At 46.7% G+C, this 26,299-nt stretch overlaps 1 protein-coding gene across 5 annotated transcripts; it reads left to right on the forward strand.

The window, feature by feature from the left end:
* Positions 1-25,948, forward strand: tbc1d2 (TBC1 domain family, member 2). Of its 5 annotated transcripts, none has more exons than XM_033622159.2 (18): positions 1-116; positions 229-298; positions 4,311-5,616; positions 7,086-7,203; positions 14,177-14,297; positions 14,456-14,571; positions 14,995-15,224; positions 15,442-15,711; positions 17,188-17,292; positions 17,442-17,552; positions 17,646-17,818; positions 17,954-18,065; positions 18,386-18,586; positions 21,082-21,269; positions 21,423-21,543; positions 21,927-22,112; positions 23,343-23,464; positions 24,151-25,948. In XM_033622159.2, the coding sequence occupies exons 3-18, from the start codon at positions 4,315-4,317 to the stop codon at positions 24,350-24,352; spliced, it is 3,678 nt and encodes a 1,225-aa protein (XP_033478050.2). In that variant the 5' UTR covers positions 1-116; positions 229-298; positions 4,311-4,314; the 3' UTR covers positions 24,353-25,948. The 5 variants fall into 5 exon arrangements, with proteins under 5 accessions (XP_033478050.2, XP_078025723.1, XP_033478220.2 ...); XM_033622329.2 differs by having other exon boundaries at positions 6-116; positions 229-245; XM_033622244.2 differs by having other exon boundaries at positions 7-116; positions 229-270.
* The last annotated feature ends 351 nt before the right edge of the window (positions 25,949-26,299 follow it).

Here is a 26,299-nt window from a genome sequence, read left to right on the forward strand (position 1 = left end):
GATGACTTGAGGAGCAGAAGGAGTGTAACCGGCTGCAGGGACGGAGCAGGAAGAGAGGAACAGAAAGCAGGATCAAACACGACAGAGAACAAGAAGAAGACAAAAATAGAGAGGAGGTAAACAACAACAACAACAAATCAGGGAGGAGTAAACAACAGCAGAGTGTGACACACTGACTGACTCTGAGTTTACTTTGTTTTTCTTGTGCTGCATCTGCCAATCAAACAGGATCCGAACCCAGCCAGGTGTGTTCAGGCCACGCCCCTTCAGGTAAACACTCAGGAGTGTTCCTGAACAGGTGAGGACACGCTGAGACACGGCGGTGTGTGTGTGTGTGTGTGTGTGTGTGTGTGTGTGTGTGTGTGTGTGTGTGTGTGTGTGTGTCAGACTGACTGTGGAGGTAAAGTTTCAGCTGTGGTGTAAAAGTTTCTGTTAATATTTGAACTCAGATTTTATTTGAAAAGTATTTTTTATTTGTTATTTCTCTGCATGTTTAGGTTAAAGGACTTGTTGCTATGACAACAGCTCCAGATATAGCCTAAATATTTAAGTGAGCCAAGAACTCCAGATTCTGTCCAATCATCAGCATTCAAACCTGAGATCACACCTGAGCTCTGTGAAGCAGGATTGGGGCTCAGTCAGGTAACTTTGGGGTTCAGTCCTACGAAGCTGTTTCACTTTTTATGGTGACAAATCACCATGGTAACTAATGTTGAACAGTTCACCAGGGGCCTGTATCAGGAAGCAGGATTAATGTCTTAGCGAGGTAACTTCAGGGTTAACTCTGGGTTTTCGGTCTCACGAAGCCGGTTCAGTTCTTATCGGGGTAGATCACCATGGTAACTTACTCTGAACGGCTATCCTGCTCCGGAGCAGGGTAAGTTCAGGGTTGAATCTGATCCTATAAAAAGCACCACCCACTGGCCAATCAGCTGTTGATGGCTGACAGAAATGCAGCCCAGTCATGACGGGAAGTTTAATTCATTTGATTGATTTTGATTTGAAAGTTTATTTTGAACATTAAAAAAGAAAAGAAAGCAACAACAACAGACAATGAAAAGATTGTTCAAAAAGGAGTGGAAAGAAGTGGAACTTTCATCCCACCCCTTCATAAGAAAGAAACTGATCATTTGCAGACACTTAATAGCACCATTAATTAGTGCCAACATTTTGTTTTGTTGGAGGAAATGATCCCTGTTAAAGATAATGGGCCTAATTGACAGCTTTGCTGCTGGAAATGTGGAAAGTAGCCTATCATGTCTACACTTCATGGTGTTTGAGGGATTTTCCTTTTTGTTTTTTAAAGAGGGACACTAGCTATATTTTTGTGCAGCTGTTAATTTCTAACACAGCTCAATATCAGGATGATTTTATTCAGACTATCAATTTGGTGTTGATATGATTTAATTGTGGCGTCAGCTTTAAGCTTTATTGTAGCATATATAACGTTATGACAAAGAAGACCAATTTATCAGACGCAATGATGTTAGACGATAATTGTAATACACGCAATTCATCTGTGCAGCATTGATTTCATGGGATTCAAGGGTGTGATCAGTGTCAGATGTACAGGTACAGGTACTGTAGCTACTTGAACCAGTGATGAGTCATTTAACCTACACATCATTTTATTTGCTGCCTTGTGTTGTCTTGATTTTTCCCTCTCTCCTCCTCTATTTCTTCTTTCCTCACCCGTTTCTTTTTCTTCTCTATCATGTGATTTCATTGATGTTTTGACAGGGGAATTTCTTTGATAAGCTTTTAGTGGCTTCTAACCTCTCCGGCACTTTTCTTTGTTTAATCTTGTAAATGTTATACTGTCTGTTTTTAACATTATGTGCAAATAAACTAATCTAAACTGAAACTAAACATTATTCATCCCGTTATGCGTTGCCACTCATGTTTCCTCCTCCTGCAGCTGCCACGGTGTTGGCCTTTTCTCTAATGTTGCTTTTCTCCTCCTCATATTTTAGTAGAATTAATCTCTGAGCCTCACGAGAAACACTTTTTTCCCCTCACATACGGCGCTCTGTGAGGACACTCAGTGACGCTGCGCTTCTCTCATGATTGTGATTGGTCCGCTGCGTGCGTGTTCACGGCTCTTGATAAAGCAACCCTGGGTTGAGTTACCGAGTTGATATCCAGCGTCGTGATACCGATTATCCTGATTGCCATTGTTAGGGTTAGTCAACCCAGGATAGGTCTGGCTAACCCAGGAAAGGTTGATCTCGCTTCGTGATACAGGCCCCTGCTCTGGAGCAACACCCTGTCAACACCTGACCTCTGACCAATCAGATCACTGAAATAAATGTATCCCAACATGGACAAAAGTCCTGAGAGACACAAAGAGTTTATGTCTTTATAGGTCAGTAGATTGTTTATGACACTAAACACATGATGATGATTTTATCTGTGTGTTAATATCTGATCTCTGACAGTGTGTCTGATTTTATACTGACTCCATCACTGCAGCTCAGAGTCACATGACACACCTGTGTGATCATCACTGCAGAAACAATCCTCACTGTGAGTTTATGATTATAGATGCAACAGTTGAGTCAGACAGATCTCATCAGCCATTCATTACTCTTTCCCTCAGTATCACAAACACTCTGGTGTTACGTTAAAGAGTTTTATGTGACAGAATCAAAGGAGTTTCTTGATGATCAAACTACAAAACTAAAACAATACTCAGTCTGTACTGACGTCTTATAAAACAGTCTCTGCCTACTTCTAATATTTGACAATTATTTCTAGTGTTTTACATCTTGTTATTTTAATCGTTTACATTTCACTCTGATGAATTTCACTTTTTACAGTCTCTTAACATCACTGTTTCATGTCACATCACAGGAAGTACTCCATTTATTTTGATCCTGATTAACAGCCCCGCCTCTTTGACATGAACACGCTCCTGGCTGCAGAGAAAAACCCAGAGTTGACTGAACTGGTTGATAACGAGCTGCGTGATACCATTTATTAATGTTAAACCAGTGTGACGAGTTAGTGAAGCCAGATCATGAAAAGACCCCCTGGGTCTGTTAAACTAGCTTCATGTTATGATGAAGGACAGGCCCTGGGATATAGAGTCTGTGCTTCTATCAACATGTCATATCTGAATATATAAAAGTTATAGATAATAAAAGAACATTTTGACCTTATATCGCAGGACAAGGACATTTTGCATAGTGAGGACTTTTTGTCTTGTCCAAGAGTCCTCAAAAATCTGTTTGTAGGTCCAGATGTGGTTCAGGTCTAGGATCAGTTCCAGATGTGTTTCAAGGTTCTGTGTGTGTGTGTGTGTGTGTGTGTGTGTGTTAGCAGGGCGTGGTGTCACAGTCACTTCCTGTCATTATGTCTCATTACTGTGAACACTGAGTTCAGTCTAACAGTAGAAGAAGAACTCAGGTCCTCCACTGCTGTGAAACACAGAGATGATCTGATGCCGTCATCAGGTTATGATGATGACATCATTCAATGATCAGATATCAGTGATGTCACTGATCCAGACTGAACTCTACTGAAGGTTAAATTCTGTTTTCTGTGGAGAGCAAAGTTTTCTTCATGTATTTAAGGTCGTCACCATAGTGAGCTCGCACCAAATGGACGTTTGTGCCAAATTTGAAGAAATTCCTTCAAAGGTTGTTGAGATATCACATTCATGAGAATGGGATGGACGAACAGACGAACATAAATACGTAGGGATGGACAACCCAAAAACAAGATGGCTCCAGCCTCAGTTATTGCTGCGCAGAGACATCAGGTAAAGTCTCAGACAGTCTCAGAGGACAGAGCTCGATGGATAAAGACTTTTTATTAAAGTTATAAACAGATAAATGAACAGCATTGAGACGAAGTGAAGGACCTGACAGAGTAAACAGAGTCAGACATGTTTCCATCAGCTGTGGGTGGTGTCAGCAGCTGATCTGTGAGGACTCTGACAGCTGTTATGGACCTGGTGTTGCTCCCAGGAGTTAAAGAGTTAAATAAATTGACTTCAGTTTATTCCGGATTTAATAAAATCATTTATAAGAGTTTCAGTGTTTTATGTGTTTACAGTGTGTTCTGATCATGTAGGTGTGAGACGATCAGTGACCCTTCAACAGTCCAGATGAGTGTCTGATTTTAACATTAAACTGATCCAGGATCAGAGTCCACTCGGAGCTCAGTCTGGTTCTGTGGACTGATATAAACTGATCCTGCAGCCGGTCCGATGTGTCTCCTCTGGAACGTCTCAGTGTCCTCACAAACATCATTAAAGCGTCCTTCTCCGTCCTCTTCCTCCTCTCTGTTTTCTTTTCTTTTTTTAGAAGGATGGATGGAAGCCGCTCGGCAGGAACCCACGCTGATGAGGACACGCTTGAACCTGCTGATTGGATCTCAGCTTCAGAGGAGAACGACCGGCAGAGAGAAGAGTCAGTCAGTCAGCCCAAGTCCCAGGATCAACAAAGTCCTGCAGAGACCAACAAGAGCCTTAAAGAGACCAAACAGAGTCAAGAAGAGACACAACAGAGTCCAGAGGAGACCCACCAGAGTCCTGCAGAGACTCACCAAAGTTCAGAGGAGACCCACCAGAGTCCTGCAGAGACTCACCAAAGTTCAGAGGAGACCACCCAGAGATCTGCAGAGAAACATCAGAGTCCTACAGCGAAAAACAAGAGCTCTGCAGAAACCAACCAGAGTCCTTCAAAGAAACACCAGAGTCCACATAATCCTGCGGATAAACACCTCAGTTCTCCAACCAAACCAGATAAACCAAAACCAAGTCTTCGTCCTAAAAAGCAACAAAAACTGAGAGATTCTCCTCCAACAGAAAAACAGAAAACAAAAGATTCTCCTTCTTTAAAAGATCAACCAGAACCAGATCAGACCTCAACTAAACAAGACCCCCTAAAACCAAGTTCTGTTTGTACAGACCAAAAGAAACCAGGAGATTTCTTCTGCCCAAAACATGAACAAAAACCAGATGATGCTCAGAAACACCAAAACCAGGAGGATCTGTGTCCTAAACAGCAGAGACCTGGGGAGGACCCTCCTCCTCCTCACCTGAACACCCAGCAGGCTCCTCCTCCTCACCTGAACACCCAGCAGGCTCCTCCTCCTCTCCTGCACACCCAGCAGGCTCCTCCTCCTCCTCACCTGAACACCCAGCAGGCTCCTCCTCCTCACCTGAACACCCAGCAGGCTCCTCCTCCTCTCCTGCACACCCAGCAGGCTCCTCTTCCTCCTCTCCTGCACACCCAGCAGGCTCCTCCTCCTTCTCCTCAGGTTCTCACATCGATGACTCATCCGAACGAAGACTCCACCCTGGCTCCGCCTCTCACGACAGAGGTGCTCTGTGAGCAGGAGCAGGGGCAGCCCCGCCCTCTGGTCTCTTTCCCAGGTGAACCCAAACTGTGTGGCTTCCTGCAGAAGCAGGGGGGGCCCCTGAGGGCCTGGAAGCAGCGCTGGTTCACCTACGAGGATAAAAGGAACCAGCTGTTCTACTACCGCACACCACAGGACGTGACGCCGCTCGGCCGGATAGAGCTCTGCAGCGCCACCTTCACCTACCCGCTGAAGGCTGAGAAGGGGACCTTCCATATCAAGACACCTGAACGCACCTTCATACTCAAGGTAGGGGGGCAGTATAGTCCTGGTAGGGCAGCCTCTGTCCACTGTGTGCAGACAGTCCCAGAGAGCGAGCACCTGGTCATCGTTCAGAGCAGTGACAAACACAAGACTGTTTTCAAATTACTTAATCAGCTGATGTTACAAAGCAACCAACTGCAGATCCACATAGAGTAGATAAGTTACATCTAGCTGGCTAACATTAGCTCTGGTTACGATTAGCTCGTTAGCCGGCCTTACATGGATCCAGTAGAAAGCGCTGTGCACAGTTACATCATGTATTGTTGGCTAAATCAACACTGTTATAATCATGGATCACGTTAGCAGGTGAAGTAATTTGCCAAACTAGCCAACTGATGTCTCCACTCAGACGGTATTTTGCTTGCAATAATGTCAGCAAACAAGTAAGCTAAGGTAGCCAGCTAGCTGCAACTAAGCAATGCTGGTGTTGGTTGCTTTATAACGTTAGCTGATAAAGTAAAGCAAGCTAGCTAATTTACCAGCCAGATCAGGCCTGGAGTCTGGATGAATTCAGTGACGCAAATCACTCAAGACAGTATATAGTTGGCAAGCAAACTAACGTCAGCTAACACCGGTCAGCTAAAACCACAGTAGCTATGTATTTCTCATGTTAGCACGTCCTGTGATGAACCCTTTTTTCAGCACTGAAGGGAACTGGAGTTATGATTTGGGGCACTAAATATGATTGATTTACTGTTTCTGACCACAAAGGAGACAAGAATTAGCAAAATAGCACAGCTCACAGACGCCCCCAGGAAGTGTGCCAGGCTTTGAAGCTATCTTTTGTAGTCACCAGTCTACTTACACCATCAGGTGATGCCCTCTGGCTCAACTTGACTTTCATGGCGAAAGAGATGTCTGTAAATCAGTGGATAGATTTTTTTCATAAAATGACTCGTTTCACCATCAGGATTTGATCCATTCAGTCCGGGAACATTTGGAAAGTCAAGAAGAGCTCATCTGAGTTAGCAGATGGCTAAACTGGATGTAGCCGCTCGACTGGCGGAAGTCTCTGATGCACCTGCTCTGTGGGCCACACAGTGCTGATCATCTGGGTAATTTTATAGGCAGCAATTGAACTTTTTGGCTTCATGCGCCACTGAGCAGCATTTACAGGGATGAACGAGGCCCCGCCTCCAACGCTGTGTCCAGTTGTGATGTCAGTTGTCTTTATCTGTGGCTGTAGTGGAGCTAAAAAGAACCCAGGCACTCAGGAGCGTACATAATGTCACATCCTTTACATAGACGTCAGTCCACAGGCTGTAAGAGGTCTCAGTTCTTAAGTTATGTAACTACCTGCTCACAGATTTATATATAAAAAATGACATGTTTGAAGTTACACAGAGAATCTTTAATGAAACAACCAGTCAGTCTTCATCCTATAACTTCAGGTGTTGTTACATGTTTTGCCTCTGCAGCTTTTTAAACTCTGAATCTAACTCTGCCCTCTGCAGGCTGTGACCCAGGAGCTGATGCTTTACTGGCTGCAGCAGCTGCAGCTGAAACGCTGGCAGCACAGACAGATGTCCACCTGTCCAGACCTGACAAACAACAACAACAACAACACTCCAGGTGAGAAACAAACATAGTCTGCTGCGTCTCAGACTTCATCCACACTTAGATATTTCCTTCATGTGACGCTGGCTGCAGGCAGGAGGTCATGAATCTGAATCCTGCAGCTGCAGCATCAGCCTCTATAAGCTACTTCTGACCAGAAATAATTTATAATATTCTGTAACGTCACTGCAGCAGAGTCGAACCCTCTCTGAGCAGCTCAGTGTTGTCTTGAAACAGTGAAACACCAAACTGGAGTTTAACATTTAGATTCTGCAGAGAGTTTAATAAAACATGTTGTTTGACAGTGAAAGATGAGTTTTTACATGTGACAGACTTAAAGAAATATCTCACAGCTGAAACGATGTTTTTTCATAAAGTAGATTTACACTTGAGTCCAAAACACACCGGCAGCAAACGCCATGCAACAAAAAATACGCCTCTGTTATTTTCAACGTACAACCCACACCGGTGGCGGCTAGACATGTGTGGGCTCCCCTGGACGCATCGCCCCACTTGTACAGACCATTTCCTGTGGCAGCTCGACTTCTCATCGTTAATGTATAAAGAGAACTCTGTAGTTGATGCTGTCCAGAGACCATGTTGGAGGGTTCATGGCCTCCTGTTGGGAAGATAGTGTTTTAGTGGTGTGTGGTTTTGGTCCTGATGGACTGCAGCTTCCTCTCAGAGGGGAGGGTAACAAAGCAGCAGTGCAGCAGATGGTGATGGAGGATGTGAGGATGGAGGATGGTGGTGTAGAAGCGCTCCATCGTTGTCTTTGGCAGGTTGAACCAGTGTGAATTTTGTAACAAACAATCCTGTATTTCAGTAAAACAGAGTTAAAATTTGTTTGTGAAACATTTCAGGAGTGAAACAGACGACACAGTGTCAGGATGTTTGCTCATATCTGATCAGCTTTACTGTTTGATCTGAGTTTGAGACGTGTTTTATGACATCTGGTGAATTTGAGTTGAGAGATGAGCGTGCAGGTCTGGGCTCTAATGAGATGGAGGGAAGCATGGGTGCAGATCCCGGGGGGGACAGGGGGGACATGTCCCCCCCAAATTCTGAAAAACACAAATTGTCCCCCCACTTCTAAATAGCTTAAATGATTGAAATTGAACAAATGTATACAGTAGTCCTATATACTGAGAGAAAAAGAAGATGATGAGGAGAAATGGGAATCCGTGAGAGGCGAGAGATGAGAACGTGAGTGGACATAACATGCCTGAGACCCTGAAACTAGAAGTAGCATTAACTAACAACGAAGCAGTGAAAAGGAGGGTGATGGCTGGTTCCATGTACTACTGGCTGTTTAAGAGAAATAAACAGTAAAGGTAAGCATATGATTCTCTTTGTAGTGCTTTTTGAATGACTTGGTGATGGTGATGAGCCTCTATGAAATCGTGAAATATGCTGGCAATCTCAAGTGCTCTGTGGGCATGATTTGCACGCGTGCAATTAAAAAATCACAACTGATTGTGTCCCCCCCAAACTTGTCATCAGATCTGCACCCATGGAGGGAAGGTTATCACAGTTCATTTACACATTGACCCACATGATGATGATGATACAAAGCTGGATGGGAACTGGAAAAAGTTTTCATTTAATGAGTACAGAATCTGGTTAACTAAAGTTTTGTTAGCACGGTTTAGTCAAATGAATACCTTACATTCAAACTCAGTATTGCTGCATCACTTCATGGATGAATGGAGGTGCTGCACCCAGTGTCTGCAGTTAAACGTCCACCAGAAACAACAGATCTGGATCAGGACCACTCGAGCCATTCTCAAAGTGGGATTGTTGTGGAGGAGGAGTGGAAAGAAAACGTCATTTCCAAAGCATCAGTTGTATGTGTGAGTGAGCTCGTTCATCCTGATGTCGAAGGGGAATCAACAGTGATGAGATCTTCAGGAGGTGTTTTGAAAAAGGTAACGTTAACCTGTTCACTTTATTACCATTGTGACGGTGGGAGACTGCTGAAGATGGCTAATGGCGGTGAGCATTTGGGGTCGTTTTTGTTTTTGAGTTGACAGAGATGTTTTGTAAAATGAAAGTCGTGTGGACAAAATTATTTTTCAAAACAGAGGGAAAAATATGTTTTCAAAAACATCCACATACATGTAGACAGGATAGCACGGTGGTGCAGTGGTTAACATTGTCCCCACAGCAGGAGGGTTTGTGTTCAAATTCCAGGGTGGGGGAGCTGTTCTCCCCGTGTCAGCGTGGGTTTCCTCCAGGTGCTCTGACATGTTCTCCCCGTGTCAGCGTGGGTTTCCTCCAGGTGCTCTGACATGTTCTCCCCGTGTCAGCGTGGGTTTCCTCCAGGTGCTCTGACATGTTCTCCCTGTGTCAGCGTGGGTTTCCTCCAGGTGCTCTGACATATTCTCCCCGTGTCAGTGTGGGTTTCCTCCAGGTGCTCTGACATATTCTCCCCGTGTCAGCGTGGGTTTCCTCCAGGTGCTCTGACATGTTCTCCCTGTGTCAGCGTGGGTTTCCTCCAGGTGCTCTGACATGTTCTCACCGTGTCAGCGTGGGTTTCCTCCAGGTGCTCTGACATGTTCTCCCTGTGTCAGCGTGGGTTTCCTCCAGGTGCTCTGACATTTTCTCCCCGTGTCAGCGTGGGTTTCCTCCAGGTGCTCTGACATATTCTCCCCGTGTCAGCGTGGGTTTCCTCCAGGTGCTCTGACATGTTTTCCCTGTGTCAGCGTGGGTTTCCTCCAGGTGCTCTGACATATTCTCCCTGTGTCAGCGTGGGTTTCCTCCAGGTGCTCTGACATGTTCTCCCTGTGTCAGCATGGGTTTCCTCCAGGTGCTCTGACATGTTCTCCCTGTGTCAGTGTGGGTTTCCTCCAGGTGCTCTGACATGTTCTCCCCTGTGTCAGCGTGGGTTTCCTCCAGGTGCTCTGACATGTTCTCCCCTGTGTCAGCGTGGGTTTCCTCCAGGTGCTCTGACATGTTCTCCCCGTGTCAGCGTGGGTTTCCTCCAGGTGCTCTGACATATTCTCCCTGTGTCAGCATGGGTTTCCTCCAGGTGCTCTGACATGTTCTCCCTGTGTCAGTGTGGGTTTCCTCCAGGTGCTCTGACATGTTCTCCCCTGTGTCAGCGTGGGTTTCCTCCAGGTGCTCTGACATGTTCTCCCTGTGTCAGCATGGGTTTCCTCCAGGTGCTCTGACATATTCTCCCCGTGTCAGTGTGGGTTTTCTCCAGGTGCTCTGACATATTCTCCCCGTGTCAGCGTGGGTTTCCTCCAGGTGCTCTGACATGTTCTCCCTGTGTCAGCGTGGGTTTCCTCCAGGTGCTCTGACATATTCTCCCTGTGTCAGCGTGGGTTTCCTCCAGGTGCTCTGACATGTTCTCCCTGTGTCAGCATGGGTTTCCTCCAGGTGCTCTGACATGTTCTCCCTGTGTCAGCGTGGGTTTCCTCCAGGTGCTCTGACATGTTCTCCACTGTGTCAGCGTGGGTTTCCTCCAGGTGCTCTGACATGTTCTCCCCGTGTCAGCGTGGGTTTCCTCCAGGTGCTCTGACATGTTCTCCCTGTGTCAGTGTGGGTTTCCTCCAGGTGCTCCCACATGTTCTCCCTGTGTCAGCGTGGGTTTCTTCCAGGTGCTCTGACATGTTCTCCCTGTGTGAGCGTGGGTTTCCTCCAGGTGCTCTGACATGTTCTCCCTGTGTCAGTGTGGGTTTCCTCCAGGTGCTCTGACATGTTCTCCCTGTGTCAGCGTGGGTTTCCTCCAGGTGCTCCAGCTTCCTCCCACAGTCCAAAGACATGCAGGTTAATTGGTGACTCTAAATTGTCCGTGAATGTGAATGGTTGTCTTTCTCTATAGCCCCTTTTACACTGCTAGATTTTCAGTGAATGTTGGGCCGATTTGCCGGCGAGCTGCGAGCGTATAGACACACAGAGCTGGATTGGCTGTTGAAGACTTGTGGGAGGAGCTGTTGATGACGCCGCACGTGCGAGCCACTGGCGGTGGATAAACAGGAAACAGCTGATAGCAGGAATTAGCGAGCAGCTAGTAGCAAGAGGGAAACACAAACCTGACAGACACTGTAAAGATGAGCAACTGGGGAGACAAGGAATTGTGCGCCCTCCTTGTCCTCGCAAACAAAGAGGCCATTAACCGTCAGATGACGGGGACGGTGAAGAACGGGCCGACTTATGAGAGAATCACCGAAGGACTGACCAGCCGCGGCTTCCCTCCCACGTCACTGTTTACGTCACACGCTGAGCTACACGTTTTGTTACTTGCTCACGCCCCCCATTGCCCCGAAAAAGGTGCATTCTGTATAAACAAAAGTAGGTAGGCGGCATTTTGCTGCACTCCCCGATTTTGTTTTTATACTGCCAATGCTGAAAAAAGACTGATTGGGCTTTCCTGCAAATTTGCACAACTCCTGTTTAAAAAGGGCTTATGTGTCAATCCTGTGATAGTCTGGTGACCTGTCCAGGTTGAACTCCGCCTCTCACCCAATGTCAGCTGAGATAGTCTCCACCCCCCCATGACCCCTAACAGGATAAGTGGTTACAGAAAATGAATGTGTGAACAGTGTCTGTCTCTCAGACAGAACAAAGACTCAGAATGTGTCATCAGCACTGACACTCGTCTTTTCCTGTGGTGTTCAGTAACACCCCCCCCCCCCCCCCAAACACACACACACACACACACACACACCCTTCCAGGGAGAGTTGGGAAAATCCGTCCTCTGGGCGAGGGAGTGACATGTTGACTAATCACACAGTGACTCACTTTTCTCCAGAGCTGTCCAAAGATTCTGTGACTGATTCACAAACTTTACCTTTAATGGGATTATTTCATGTTTCATGTTCAACACAGGAAACTGTCAGGACAAGTGTCACAGTGTTTCAAACCTTTAGAAAGTCTTAAAAATGTTTTGTCCTTCTCACAGGCCTGTGTGGGTCTCTCTCAGTCCGCTGCTTAATCTCTGATTAGCGCTCAGAGTTTGGCGAGCTTGTGTGAATTCCTGCAGAGCTTTGAGTGGATCAATCAACCACAACACCTGCAAACACCTGTGTGGATGTTTAATCTTTAATCGGTAATACTGCAGCCGAATGAACAGGCTGATCATGTGATTTGTTTCCAGCTGCTGTCAGAGAGTTAACATGTCATCATCTGCGATGTCATCCAGAGCAAGTGTCCATAAACCCTCTCAGAAATCTTTGACAAGAGACACTACACAACTTAATTGTGTTTTTAAGTTTCCTTGTTTTGTGTGTGTGTGTGTGTGTGTGTGTATTCAACAATAGAAAGAAACAAAGCAGCAGTTTAAACGAAGCAGCAGATTAAATCTGCAGCTCTGTGAGGTGAAGCAGTGAAAGATTAAAATGTTTTCAGACGTCAGCTGATCTGGATTCAGACAGCGGCCCCTGACCTGCATCATCACTGGTGTGAGGGCCTTGACACACCACGCTGACAGTCTGTGTCGGTGAGCGTTGGTCGACCTGGTTTTTGCAGTGCGTCCTGCGTGTTGGCACTGGTCCACCTTATCGTCTGTTTTTTGACTGATTCATCATGTTGATTCGGCGTTGGAGCCGGCGGAGCCTATCTGTGAATGACATCACTGTGATGGTCAGTTCAGCTCGGCACACGAGAAGAGAAACGGAAGTGAGAAAATGAATCAAAGAGCTGAAGTCCAGAGGGAGAGAGACCAAAACAGACCTGTTACATGAGGTCAGATTATTGTTTCAGTCACTGAGCTCTTTAACAGAAACGTTTCCTGATGGTTTAAGTTGTTCTTCAGTTGTGCAGAGTAAATATAATCTGTTCCTTCATCACCAGGTTGGATTGTTAATGAGCTAACAGGCTAACTAGCGTCGTCAGTCCCTCCTGTTTCTTATTTTGAATGACGATCACAGACTACCACCATTACACCCTCAGGAAGTTCATCAGGTTTGAAGTCAATTTTCATAGTGGCCAAAAAGTTGTACTGCAATTTCTGGGGTTGGTCGCGTGATGTCATCGCGTCTAAAAATACTTTTTCCCATCAGCTTACATGGAGAACAAGACGTCTGAAGAAATCAGTGGATAGTTTTTTTTTCAGCGTCAAAACCCCACGATGATTCATTCCACTTTAAAGATTTAAACCATTCAGTCCGATCACATTTAGAAAGTCAAGAAGATAAAATCATTTTATCCCCTCTAAAGTTAGCAGAGCGCTGAACTGGAATTTAGTCCCTCGGCCAGCGGAAGTTGGACGCTCGGCCAACGCTCAGTGACCATGAGTCTCTAGTGCAGAGTCCTGCACAGGTCCATGACCATCACCTTACTGTCCTGAGTGTGGTGTTCGCCCTCACTCTCACTGGTTAAACTGGTGGACAACTGTTGCTGCTGTTTGTGCTGCTGGTTTGGACTCTGGTGGACACAGAGTACCAGAGACTGCAGGGAAATGTTGGACTGCTCCTTTAAGGTGTGTAACAGTTCTTTAATGAAGGAAATGTAATCAGATTTCTTTGTGCTCGCTCAGACCTGGTTCAGTCTGTCGTGTTTAATGAAACTCGTCCGTCCAGTTTTGAGTAAAAAAACTAACTCACTGTTTTATTTCAAACATGTCTGATCTTGGTTCAAACATATATTATCTGTGACATCATCAGGATGCTGCCGACAGGATGTGATGTCATTCTAACAGCAGATCAGCTACCTGCGGCTGAATGACAGGAAACACTGACACAATAAATATAAAATACACACACACACACTGAATGGAGTAAACCTGTCCTGAATCTTCATGTTTCAGAACTTCATTGAGTTTTCAGTGATTTTTGGCGCCCAGTAGAAACCAGACTTCCTTTCAGTGTGAATTTACCATCAAAACACAGAAATATAAAAATTAAAAAACATTTGAATAAAAAACTGTGAATGTGACAAAGACAGGATCCATGACGGTCTTTATAATATTATACTGGGACAGTGATCAGCTGTTTGTCAGTTGCAGAGTTCAAATGACGTTTTTGCTTCCTGTCTCTGCAGAGGACTTCCTGCCGGCGTTAAAGAGCCCTCTGGGTCTGGTGGGGGAGGGGGCGGCCAACGTACCGTCACAACGGACGCCGCTCACCAACGTGTCGCTCAAACATCCGCTCATCGAGATCCAGTGAGTGACCTCAGCATGTTGGTGTCTGAGCAGTCTGACAGTCTGTCTTATCAAGAGCACAGTCAGACTACGTTTCCCATGAGCCTCTGTGCATCAGGATCAAACCTGTTATATCTTTGTGTGTGTGTGTGTGTGTGTGTGTGTGTGTGTGCGTGCAGAAACTCGGTCCACAGTCTGCGTAAGAGGTCGTCTCAGGAGTGGAGTCAGAGTGTGTTTCATGTAGACGCTCCACCATGGACTCCACCCAACGCCACAGACACCAACAACACTACAGGTACGCTCACACACACTTTCCATTGTAAGAACTCATCAGTGCCTCTTCAGATACGATGACCTGATCACTCAAGATAATCCACAGACCTTGTTGTGACCAGGGACTGTTTTCTCTCTACTGAACTACACTCACCAGCTGTATCACTGCGCAGAAGGAAGCGTGCATCTACTCATGGACGAGAGGCTTGTGACAGTGTGAGGTGTAAACATTAATGGCGTCCTCCTCAGCTGAGCTGTGACGTTGGTTAGCTCAGTGATGCTAGGTGAGCTATCATCAGATGAACGCTTCCTCCTGCGCAGTGACACGGTCAGGTATCTGCAGGAGGGTCATGACCTTTGGGAGGAGACGCTGCTGTTGAGTGTTTACGGTGTATTTATTTATGTTGACTTGTTTCTGGGTTTAACCCTTCCTGTCCCACCTCAGCTCCTTCAGCTCCCATGACTCCCATTGAGCCCCCGACCCCACCCCCCCTCCTGTCATTGACTGAGCCGACAGGTCAGGTGTCCCCAGCTGAGGGCAGGGAGTCTCCTTCGCTGTTCGACAGACGGAACAGGAAGGCGAAGAATCGCAGGTCGTCCACCATGACGTTGTCCCGCACAGAGACGCTGCAGCAGGAGAAACAGATGCTGATGGAGGAAGTCAAAGCTCAGAAGGTGATCGATCACTGATCAGATCAATAACTAATAATTAAAAAAATAATGCTCTTTAAGATGAAAGCAATGATTCACTCAAATTTTGTTTCAGTAACTTGATGCCAGCCTCAGCGTTTGGTGGCGCTCTGGAGCCCGCTGCCCTCACCGCAGCTTGACCATGTCAGAACCTTTCACCAGCTCTGATGTCACTGTCAGTAATAACCTGTTTCCTGTCCAGGAGCTGGTGTGGATCCTCCACAAAGCCTTGGAGGCGTCTCAGCTGGAGAAACGAACCTGTGCAGAGTTTCTGGCGGAGAAAGGAGAGCAGGAGCGTCTGGAACTGCTGCGACACCGCGAGCGGCAGGCGGCCGACCTGCGAGGGCGGCTGGAGGAGGCGAAGACGGAGGCAGAGGCCACAAGGAGGAGTCTGGCTCAGAGAGACGCACAGCTGGCCGAGCTGCAGGAGAACATTGGGATGCTGAAGGAGAAGAACAATGCCAAGCAGGAGGTGAGGCCATGCCCACATGCATGAGTCATTCTGACAGATCTTGGTGAACACTCGCGCTCAGAGCAGATGCACCAGACTGATGACATTCTGCCTGCCACGTTTTGAGCTACATGTTTGTGGAGATTTCTGATGATTGGACAAATGGTTAATGACTTGTGGTCAATTCACTTTTAATTGAGCTCAGTCATTTATAACAGAATGTGTGTGTCAGTCCTGTGAGGCTGGGCAGGACACGTGTTTGATGGGAGCTTGTTTAATAATAATAATAATAATAACTATAATTTATATAGCGCCTTTCCCAAGGTCACTTTACAATACATAGTAAGGAAACAATAACACCAATAGAACAGTACAAAACAACACAAGCAGAACAGAAAAGCAACACAACTATAACAAACAGCAGAAAGCAGAGACACTGTGTGATGGTGCACTGGGCATGAGATGGATTATAGAATTAAAAAGCCATGGTGAACAGATGAGTTTTGAGGGTGGATTTGAAAATGTCCAGTAAAGGGCCGTTGTGGGTTACAGGGGGGAAAGAGCTCCAGAGGGTGGGGGCAGCGACGCTGAAGGCCCGGTCACCAAAAGTTCGGAGGCGGGAGTGAGGGATGAAGAGTAGGCTGGAGTCAGAGGAGCGCAGAGATCTGGACGGAGTGTAGGTGTGGAGGAGGTCCGATATGTACTGTGGGGCGAGGGCGTGGAGGAACTTGCAGGTGAGGAGGAGGATTTTGTAGATTATGCAGGACTTGACCGGGAACCAGTGGAGATGGATGAGGGTTGGGGTGATGTGCTGCCAGGGCTCGGTGCGGGTGAGGACCCTGGCAGATGAGTTTTGTACATATTGGAGCCTGTCCAGGGTTTTGTTGGGAACAGGACGCCATTGCAGTAGTCCAGACGGGAAGTGATGAAGGAGGGGATGAGTGTTTCTGCAACTGAGTCGGTGAGTGATGGCCGGAGTCTGGAGATGTTTTCAGGTGGTGGAAAGCAGATTTGGTGACTGATTTGATGTGGGTCTGAAATGAGAAGGTGGAGTCGAGGATCACTCCCAGGTTGCGGACCTCAGCAGATGGTAAGATGGTGGCACCGTCAATGGTTAGGATTAGATCCCCAACCTTCCCAAGCTGTGCCTTGGGGGCCACAAGATAAGATAAGATACACCTTTATTGATCCCATAATTGAGAAATTCCAACCATGAGCTCTGTCTTGTTGCTGTTGAGTTTGAGTAGATTAGATGTCAACCAAGATTTTATTTCAAGGAGGCAATTGATGAGAGACTGAGGGGGCAGATGGGCAGATGGTTTTGTACTGATGTAGAGCTGGGTGTCGTTGGCATAAGAACGAAAGTTGAGACCATGGCGGCGGATGATCTTGCCTAACGGGAGCATGTAAATGTTTAACAGAAGGGAGCTATGCACCGAGCCTTGGGGGACACCGTGATTTAATGATTGTTAACGAATGAACGCTGTTTCCTGTCAGGTGATCATTAAGCTGTCGGATCAGGTGACTTCCTGTATGTCGTCAGGTGGTGGCTCAGACTCTCAGACCTTCAGACAGCTTCAGCAGGACGTTGAGAACCTGAAGGTGAAATAAAAATGTTCACAACACACATCAACATGTCGCTAAAATAAAACCCACAGTCCATCAGATCCTTTGTTCTGAGACTAAAAACTAATCAACATTAACGATCACAGTTATTGATCAGACACATCTTCTCCTCTCTGATTGGTCAGGACGACATCGAGGCGTATAAGACTCAGAACAAGTTCCTGAACTCGGAGATCTACCAGCTGACCAAACTGTGGAGGACCAGTTCAGAGCAGGAGAAGAGTCTGATGGTGAAGGTGGGTCAGACTGGGAACACTGGGACCAGTTCCATTACTGTTAATACAGGGGGCAGGGCTTCACTCTGTGTCCTGTCCTGTGATTGGCTGCAGTGTGCTTACCTGGAGGCCAGTAACTGTCAAGTGGAGAGCCGGTACCTGAACGTTCTGCGGCAGCTGCATGAGACCAAATCTCTGGATCCGGTCCAGCGGGGGGCCGTCCAGAAGATGATCGAGGACGCTCTGAAAGGAGAGCTGAAGAGTGTCCTCAAGCTCAATGTGGCCAGGTAAGAGGGACGGACTCAACACCTGGGGGACAGAATAACAGAGACACCTGGGGGACAGAATAACAGGAACACCTGGGGGACAGAATAACAGGGACACCTGGTCCTTATTGTCTCATATGTGTCTTGTGTCCTCAGAGACCACGATGAGTACGGCTTTAAGATCATCCCAGACTACGAGGTGGAGGACATGAAGCTGCTGGCAAAGATCCAGGCTCTGGAGATCCGCTCACACAACCTGCTGCATCAGGTCTGAACCCTCACCTGTAGACCTGTACACCTGTACACCTTGTACACTTGTAGACCTTGTACACCTGTAGACCTGTACACCTGTACACCTTGTACACCTGTAGACCTTGTACACCTGTAGACCTGTGGACCTGTACACCTGCACACTTGTAGGCCTTTAGACCTGTACACCTTTACACCTATCGATCTGTAGACTTGTACACCTGTAGACCTGTGGACCTGTGAGCAGAAGGTCCTTGATGAGGTTGGAACTCACAGGACAGAGGACGCAGATCTGACTTGGTGTGTATCTAAAGTCTGTCCCTGGGTCTCTCCCTGCAGGAGGCAGGAGAGCGCCCCCTGTTGAGTCGCTGGGCTCAGTACCTCGCCGGCAGGTCAGATGATGACCTCTGTCCCTCACCTGAGCTCAAATGTCTGCTCCGAGCCGGCGTCCCGAAGGAGTACCGACAGCAGGTGTGGCGCTGGGTGGTCAGAACCAGAACCAGGACCATCAGAGAGCGACACCCACAGCGCTACCAGCAGGTATGCAGGATGTTTACCTCATCCACACCTGTCCACACCTCATCCACACCTGTCCACACCTCATCCACACCTCATCCACACCTGTCCACACCTCATCCACACCTGTCTACACCTCATCCACACCTGTCCACACCTCATCCACATCTGTCCACACCTCATCCACACCTGTCTACACCTCATCCACATCTGTCCACACCTGATCCACACCTGTCCACACCTCATCCACACCTGTCCACACCTGTCTACACCTCATCCACACCTGTCCACACCTGATCCACACCTGTCCACACCTCATCCACACCTGTCCACACCTCATCCACACCTGTCTACACCTCATCCACATCTGTCCACACCTGATCCACACCTGTCCACACCTCATCCACACCTGTCCACACCTGTCTACACCTCATCCACACCTGTCCACACCTCATCCACATCTGTCCACACCTCATCCACACCTGTCTACACCTCATCCACATCTGTCCACACCTGATCCACACCTGTCCACACCTCATCCACACCTGTCCACACCTGTCTACACCTCATCCACATCTGCCCACACCTGATCCACACCTGTCCACACCTGTCCACACTTGATCCACACCTGTCCACACCTCATCCACACCTGTCCACACCTCATCCACACCTGTCCACACCTCATCCACATCTGTCCACACCTCATCCACACCTGTCTACACCTCATCCACATCTGTCCACACCTGATCCACACCTGTCCACACCTCATCCACACCTGTCCACACCTGTCTACACCTCATCCACACCTGTCCACACCTCATCCACATCTGTCCACACCTCATCCACACCTGTCTACACCTCATCCACATCTGTCCACACCTGATCCACACCTGTCCACACCTCATCCACACCTGTCCACACCTGTCTACACCTCATCCACATCTGCCCACACCTGATCCACACCTGTCCACACCTGTCCACACTTGATCCACACCTGTCCACACCTCATCCACACCTGTCCACACCTCATCCACACCTGTCCACACCTCATCCACATCTGTCCACACCTCATCCACACCTGTCTACACCTCATCCACATCTGTCCACACCTGTCCACACCTGATCCACACCTGTCCACCCCTCATCCACACCTGTCCACACCTGTCTACACCTCATCCACATCTGTCCACACCTGTCCACACCTCATCCACATCTGCCCACACCTGATCCACATCTGTCCACACCTGTCCACACTTGATCCACACCTGTCCACACCTCATCCACACCTGTCCACACCTCATCCACACCTGTCTACACCAGTCCACACCTGTCCACACTTGTCCACACCTCATCCACACCTGTCTACACCTGTCCACACTTCATCCACACCTGTCTACACCTGTCCACACCTCATCCACATCTCATCCACACCTCATCCACACCTGTCCACACCTCATCCACACCTGTCCACACCTCATCCACACCTGTCTACACCAGTCCACACCTGTCCACACTTGTCCACACCTCATCCACACCTGTCTACACTTGTCCACACCTCATCCACACCTGTCTACACCTGTCCACACCTCATCCACATCTGTCCACACCTCATCCACACCTGTCCACACCTGTCCACACCTGATCCACACCTGATCCACACCTGTCCACACCTCATCCACACCTGTCTACACCTGTCCACACTTCATCCACACCTGTCTACACCTGTCCACACCTGATCCACACCTGTCCACACCTCATCCACACCTCATCCACACCTGTCCACACCTGTCCACACCTGATCCACACCTGATCCACACCTGTCCACACCTGTCCACACCTCATCCACACCTCATCCACATCTGCCCACACCTGCCCAAACCTGATCCACACCTCATCCACATCTGTCCACACCTGTCCACACCTGTCCACACCTGTCCACACCTCATCCACATCTGTCCACACCTCATCCACACCTGTCTACATCTGTCCACACCTCATCCACATCTGTGCACACCTGTCCACATCTGTCCACACCTGTCCACACCTCATTCATATCTGTCCACACCTCTCCACACCTGTCCACATCTGTCCACACCTCATCCACATCTGTTTACACCTGATCCACACCTGTCCACACCTCATCCACACCTGTCCACACCTCATCCACATCTGTCCACACCTGTCCACACCTGATCCACACCTGTCCACACCTCATCCACATCTGTCCACACCTCATCCACACCTGTCCACACCTGTCCACATCTGTCCACACCTCATCCACATCTGTTCACACACGTCCACACCTCATCCACACCTGTCCACACCTCATCCACATCTGTCCACAGCTGTCTACACCTCATCCACATCTGTCCACACCTGTCCACACCTCATCCACATCTGTCCACACCTCGTCCACATCTGTCCACACCTGATCCACAGTGTCACCTGTTACACCTGGCTGCAGGTTTAACTCTCCTGTTGTCAGTGACGTCTCAGTAATCCAGCTGTTGTGTTTCCAGCTGTGTGAGAAGAGTCGGACGTCTCCTCATTCAGCCTCCAGACAGATCCAGCTGGACCTTCACCGCACCCTCACAACCAATCAGCACTTCTCCTCACCCTCTAGCCCCGCCCTCCAGCAGCTCCGCCGCGTCCTATTGGCCTTCTCCTGGCAGAACCCTGCTATTGGCTACTGCCAGGGACTCAACAGGTACACACACACACACACACACACACACACACACACACACAGTCCCTGGTGTTTGTCTCCAGACAGAATGTCCTCTCTTTGTATTTGTGACGTTAAACGGATGCACACAGTCTGTGGCCTGTGACGTGTCATGTGACGACCTGTGTCTCTCAGGGTGGCAGCTATCGCTCTGCTGGTTCTTCAGAGTGAAGAAGAAGCCTTCTGGTGTCTGGTGGCCGTGGTGGAAGCCATCATGCCTCAGGACTACTACACCAAGAACCTGGTGGCCTCTCAGGTCGAGATCATTCAGTAACTCAGTTTATTGTTTTTTATCTTTAATGCTTCTGTCAGGACTCTTTACAGTTACACATATTTTATATTAGATGAAACTGTTGGACAGTGAGGAGTGTTGAAACACTGATGAACTCTCTAAGCTGACAAGTTGATATTTTATCATCTTAAAGTTGTTGTTTTAACTGGATTTAATAACGTGTTGTTTATTTCTGAGTGTGAAGCTCATATGTCCCATTTTTTCCTGCTGACATAAACACATCATCAGTGAACTGAGCTGCAGCTGCTCAGCTGCGTTTATAAAAACAATCTGAACCAGAGGTCAGTGTAACTGTTTGATCAGAGTTATTGATCAGAGTGATTGATTGATAGTTTGTGCGTGTTTAGGCGGACCAGCGGGTGCTGAAGGACTTCCTGTCGGAAAAACTTCCCAGACTGGCGGCTCATTTTGAGGATTACGGCATCGACGTGTCTCTGATCACCTTTAACTGGTTCATGGTGATTTTTGTGGAGAGTCTGCCGAGTGACATCCTGCTGCCACTGTGGGACGCCTTCCTGTATGAGGGCACCAAGGTACCACACACACACACACACACACACACACACACACACACACACAGTGAGAAATAAATAAACAGACTCATAAAAAGATTTTTGGAAAAGATATGGTTTTGTACAAGTGTCTTCAATCTGTATTGTCCCCACTTTGCGTCAGTGTCCCCACTTTGCACCAGTGTCCCCTCTTTGCATTAGTGTCCCCACTTTGCACCAGTGTCCCCTCTTTGTGTCAGTGTCCCCACTTTCCATCAGTGGCCCCACTTTGCACCAGTGTCCCCTCTTTGCACCAGTGTCCCCACTTTGTGTCAGTGTCCCCACTTTGCACCAGTGTCCCCACTTTGCACCAGTGTCCCCTCTTTGCGTCAGTGTCCCCACTTTGCACCAGTGTCCCCTCTTTGCGTCAGTGTCCCCACTTTGCGTCAGTGTCCCCTCTTTGCACCAGTGTCCCCTCTTTGTGTCAGTGTCCCCACTTTGCACCAGTGTCCCCACTTTGTGTCAGTGTCCCCACTTTCCGTCAGTGTCCCCGCTTTGCATCAGTGTCCCCACTTTCCATCAGTGTCCCCACTTTGCATCAGTGTCCCCATTTTGTGTGAATGTGTCCATTTTGTACTAATATAGTGTCCACACACTTGACGCAGCCCCTTTCATTAACAGAGTTGTTATTCAATTATCATGTTACTGTTTCTTCTTCCAGGAAGTGACTTGAAGGAAAAATTTAACACGTGGGAACAATTTGATACGTCTCACTCTGGATCTATAATGATTTATTGTTTAGTTTTGACATGTGTCAGGTCTTAAACATTATAAAACTATGTCATTAAAATTGAAAATACAGATTGTGCCTTTTATAAAATACATTTTTACTCCAGTAGTTTTATATACTTTTTGATTTTACTTCCTTATGTCCTTGTTGTACTTTATGATTTCTGTTTTCTGTTGACTACAGTTTTGGAAAGTTGTAAAGTTTATTCAATAGAAGACACATCATCAGAAAGTATTTATAGTATCACAGGTTAAAGTTCTTTGAGGTGGAGCTAATTTCAACCACTTCATATACAGTATAACGTTATAAAATAATCCTTGTGTCACACTGAGCAGCAAAAACAAACTTAACTGTCTGTAAACAAGAAGTAAACCAGAGTAAAGTCAGAACATTTAAATATTTTTTAAACCACAAACACAGTCTGTGTCTTAAAACAAGAAATAAAACTTTCTGAGAGCTCACCTGAGTGGTTTGTGTTGCAGGTGATTTTCAGGTACGCTCTGGCTCTATTTAAATACAAAGAGGACGACATCCTGAAGATCCACGACAGCGTGGAGATGTACCAGTACCTGCGTTTCTTCACCAAGACCATCTCTGACGGCAGGTAAAGACTCACCTGGTCCGACCTGACCTCACACATCAATGTTTTCATACCATGTTTCATGTTGAGATCTTTCTGTTTATCACAGCTGTAATGCTGCCACCTGTTGTAACTCAGACACAACGCTGCAGGACTCCACTGAGAATTGTTTTTGAGTTTGTTTTTGAGTTTTCTTCAGGATCAGTGATCCAGTGAGAACCGAGGGAGAATAATGTCATAACAACACGCTCAGAAATCAACTGTCTTTAGTCTGAATTCTGTCGACTTGAAGAAATCTAAACATTTTGAACCACAGACTGACATCTGCGAGCGTCACGTACAAACACTGTGTGTGTGTGTGTGTGTGTGTGTGTGTGTACCTGCTGCAATAGTTTGCTCAGGCAGTCAGTATAATCATTTTTTAAGCGAGCATGTTGAACATTTGATGGTTCTAGTTGTGATTGTTTGCTGCTTTGCTTCTTGTTGGATATCAGACTGAATATATTTTGACTGTTGGTCAGACAGAACATCTGATATTACATGGTGCTCTTTTTAGTATAAAGAGTCGAAGTTGTTACGTTAGGAAAGGTGTTTCTTCGCTGTGATCTGGACTGAACCTCAGAAACTCTACAGAACCAAACTGCAGGTATTTCCTGCCTTTGTACTGTTGTGGATGAACCGGCTAATGTTGCTGTTGTTGGCTCCTGCAGGAAGCTGATCAGCGTCGCCTTCAACGACATGAACCCGTTCCCCGGCCGCCTGCTGAGGAACCGGCGAGCGATTCACCGGGAGCGCCTGCAGGCGGAGCTGCGAGAGCTGGAGGAGCAGCAGAAGGAGTTTGTCACGGAGAGTGCCGAACGTAAAGACAAAGAGCTCGACACCATGGTCAGCGAGGATGACGAGGAACTCTGATCTCACTCACAGATTTATTTTGACGACAATCAGTCGACACACAGCTGCTTCTACGTTAGCTACCTGAAACTGCTGCTGCAGCTGAACACAAGTCTGATTGTAAAGTTAACAGTTTAGCTCATGGATAGTTGTTAGCTAACACAAAACATGAATGAACTACAAGCGCTTCTGCCCATATAGATCAGCACTACTACTGTAAACCCACACAAAAACTGACCCAGATTCACTGCTAACTGACACTTACACTGCTAACTGACGTAGTTACAATGCTAATTGACAGTTACACTGCTAACTGACGTAGTTACAATGCTAATTGACAGTTACACTGCTAACTGACGTGGTTACACTGCTAACTGACAGTTACACTGCTAACTGACGTAGTTACAATGCTAACTGACAGTTACACTGCTAACTGATGTAGTTACAATGCTAACTGACAGTTACACTGCTAACTGACGTGGTTACACTGCTAACTGACAGTTGCAATGCTAACTGACGTAGTTACAATGCTAACTGATGTGGTTACAGTGCTAACTGACATAGTTACAATGCTAACTGACAGTTAGACTGCTAACTTATGTAGTTAGAACACTAACGGACATAGGTACACTGCTAAGTGTTGTAATTACACTTTGCATATTGCAGAAGTTTCACTACTGACACAGTTAGACTGCTAACGTATGTAGTTACTCTGCTAAGTGTTGTAACTTTTCTTATTGACGTAGTGACACTACTGACACAATTACACAGCTAGCTGACATAGTTACACTGCTAACTGACATAGTTACACTGCTAATTGACATAGTTACACAGCTAGCTGACATAGTTACACTGCTAACTGACATAGTTACACTGCTAATTGACATAGTTACACAGCTAGCTGACATAGTTACACTGCTAACTGACATAGTTACACTGCTAAGTGCAGCTGTTCAAGTCTTCAGTCTCTTTGAAATATAAAATCTGTTTTTATCACACGATGAACAAATAAACATAGGACAACATTTTATTGTTAATAAGATTCAGGGTTCGGTTATAAAGCCTCAGATAATCATGTTCACGTCTCTCCCAGAGAGAATTAGTGTCATCGTTCAGTCTGATACCACCGTAAGCTCCATGCTAATGTTTTATTTTATTTTGTCTCATCTGACTTTTTGTTGGTGATAAACTGTGATTTATTGTTCAGCTCATTAATTGTTAATGAGCTGACAGTGTTCTTAGGTGGCAGTCACAGTTATAAAGTGCCAAGTGAGAAAATAACGCTAATGCTAACAGAAGCTAACCTGCTTTGTTTTTGTATTATAAGAAGCCAAATAAAAATAACAGGTTGACTCAATAACTTTCCAATAAGTCTGACGGTAATAACTGTCATGAAAAACTGTAGCTGTGTTATAAAGTAAAGTATTGTGATGTGAACAGTCTTAGCTTCACACCTGCTGCTAACACTGGTTGCTAATGTTTGTTTGTATGTTTGTGAACCACTGGTTCATTTTGTCTTCTTGTCATTCAAATCTTATTTTTTATTTTATTTTATTGTGGGTTTGTAAAAATATTCAGTAAATTAAAGTGTTGGATTTGATTTTCCTGATGACATCACGCTCACGTCATAACGTGCTCGACTGCTGAAATTACAAACACATACTTGTGGACTTTGGCCTGAGATGTTTCCATTAATGTTTATTATTCCAAAACACAAATCTTAATATCGATCCATCTATTTTCTAACCGCTTAACCTCTTGAGGGTTGCGGGGGGCTGGAGCCTATTCCAGCTGACACTGGGTGAGACAGACAACCATTCACACTCACATTCACACCTACGGACAATTAAGAGTCACCGATTAACCTGCATGTCTGAAACCCACACTGACACGTGGAGAACACGCAAACTCCGCACAGAAGGGCTCCCACACCTGGGATCGAACCGGGAACCCTCTCACTGTGAGGCG

This window comes from Epinephelus lanceolatus, chromosome 7 (genome assembly GCF_041903045.1).
Source record: "Epinephelus lanceolatus isolate andai-2023 chromosome 7, ASM4190304v1, whole genome shotgun sequence".
Taxonomy (NCBI): Eukaryota; Metazoa; Chordata; class Actinopteri; order Perciformes; family Serranidae; genus Epinephelus; species Epinephelus lanceolatus.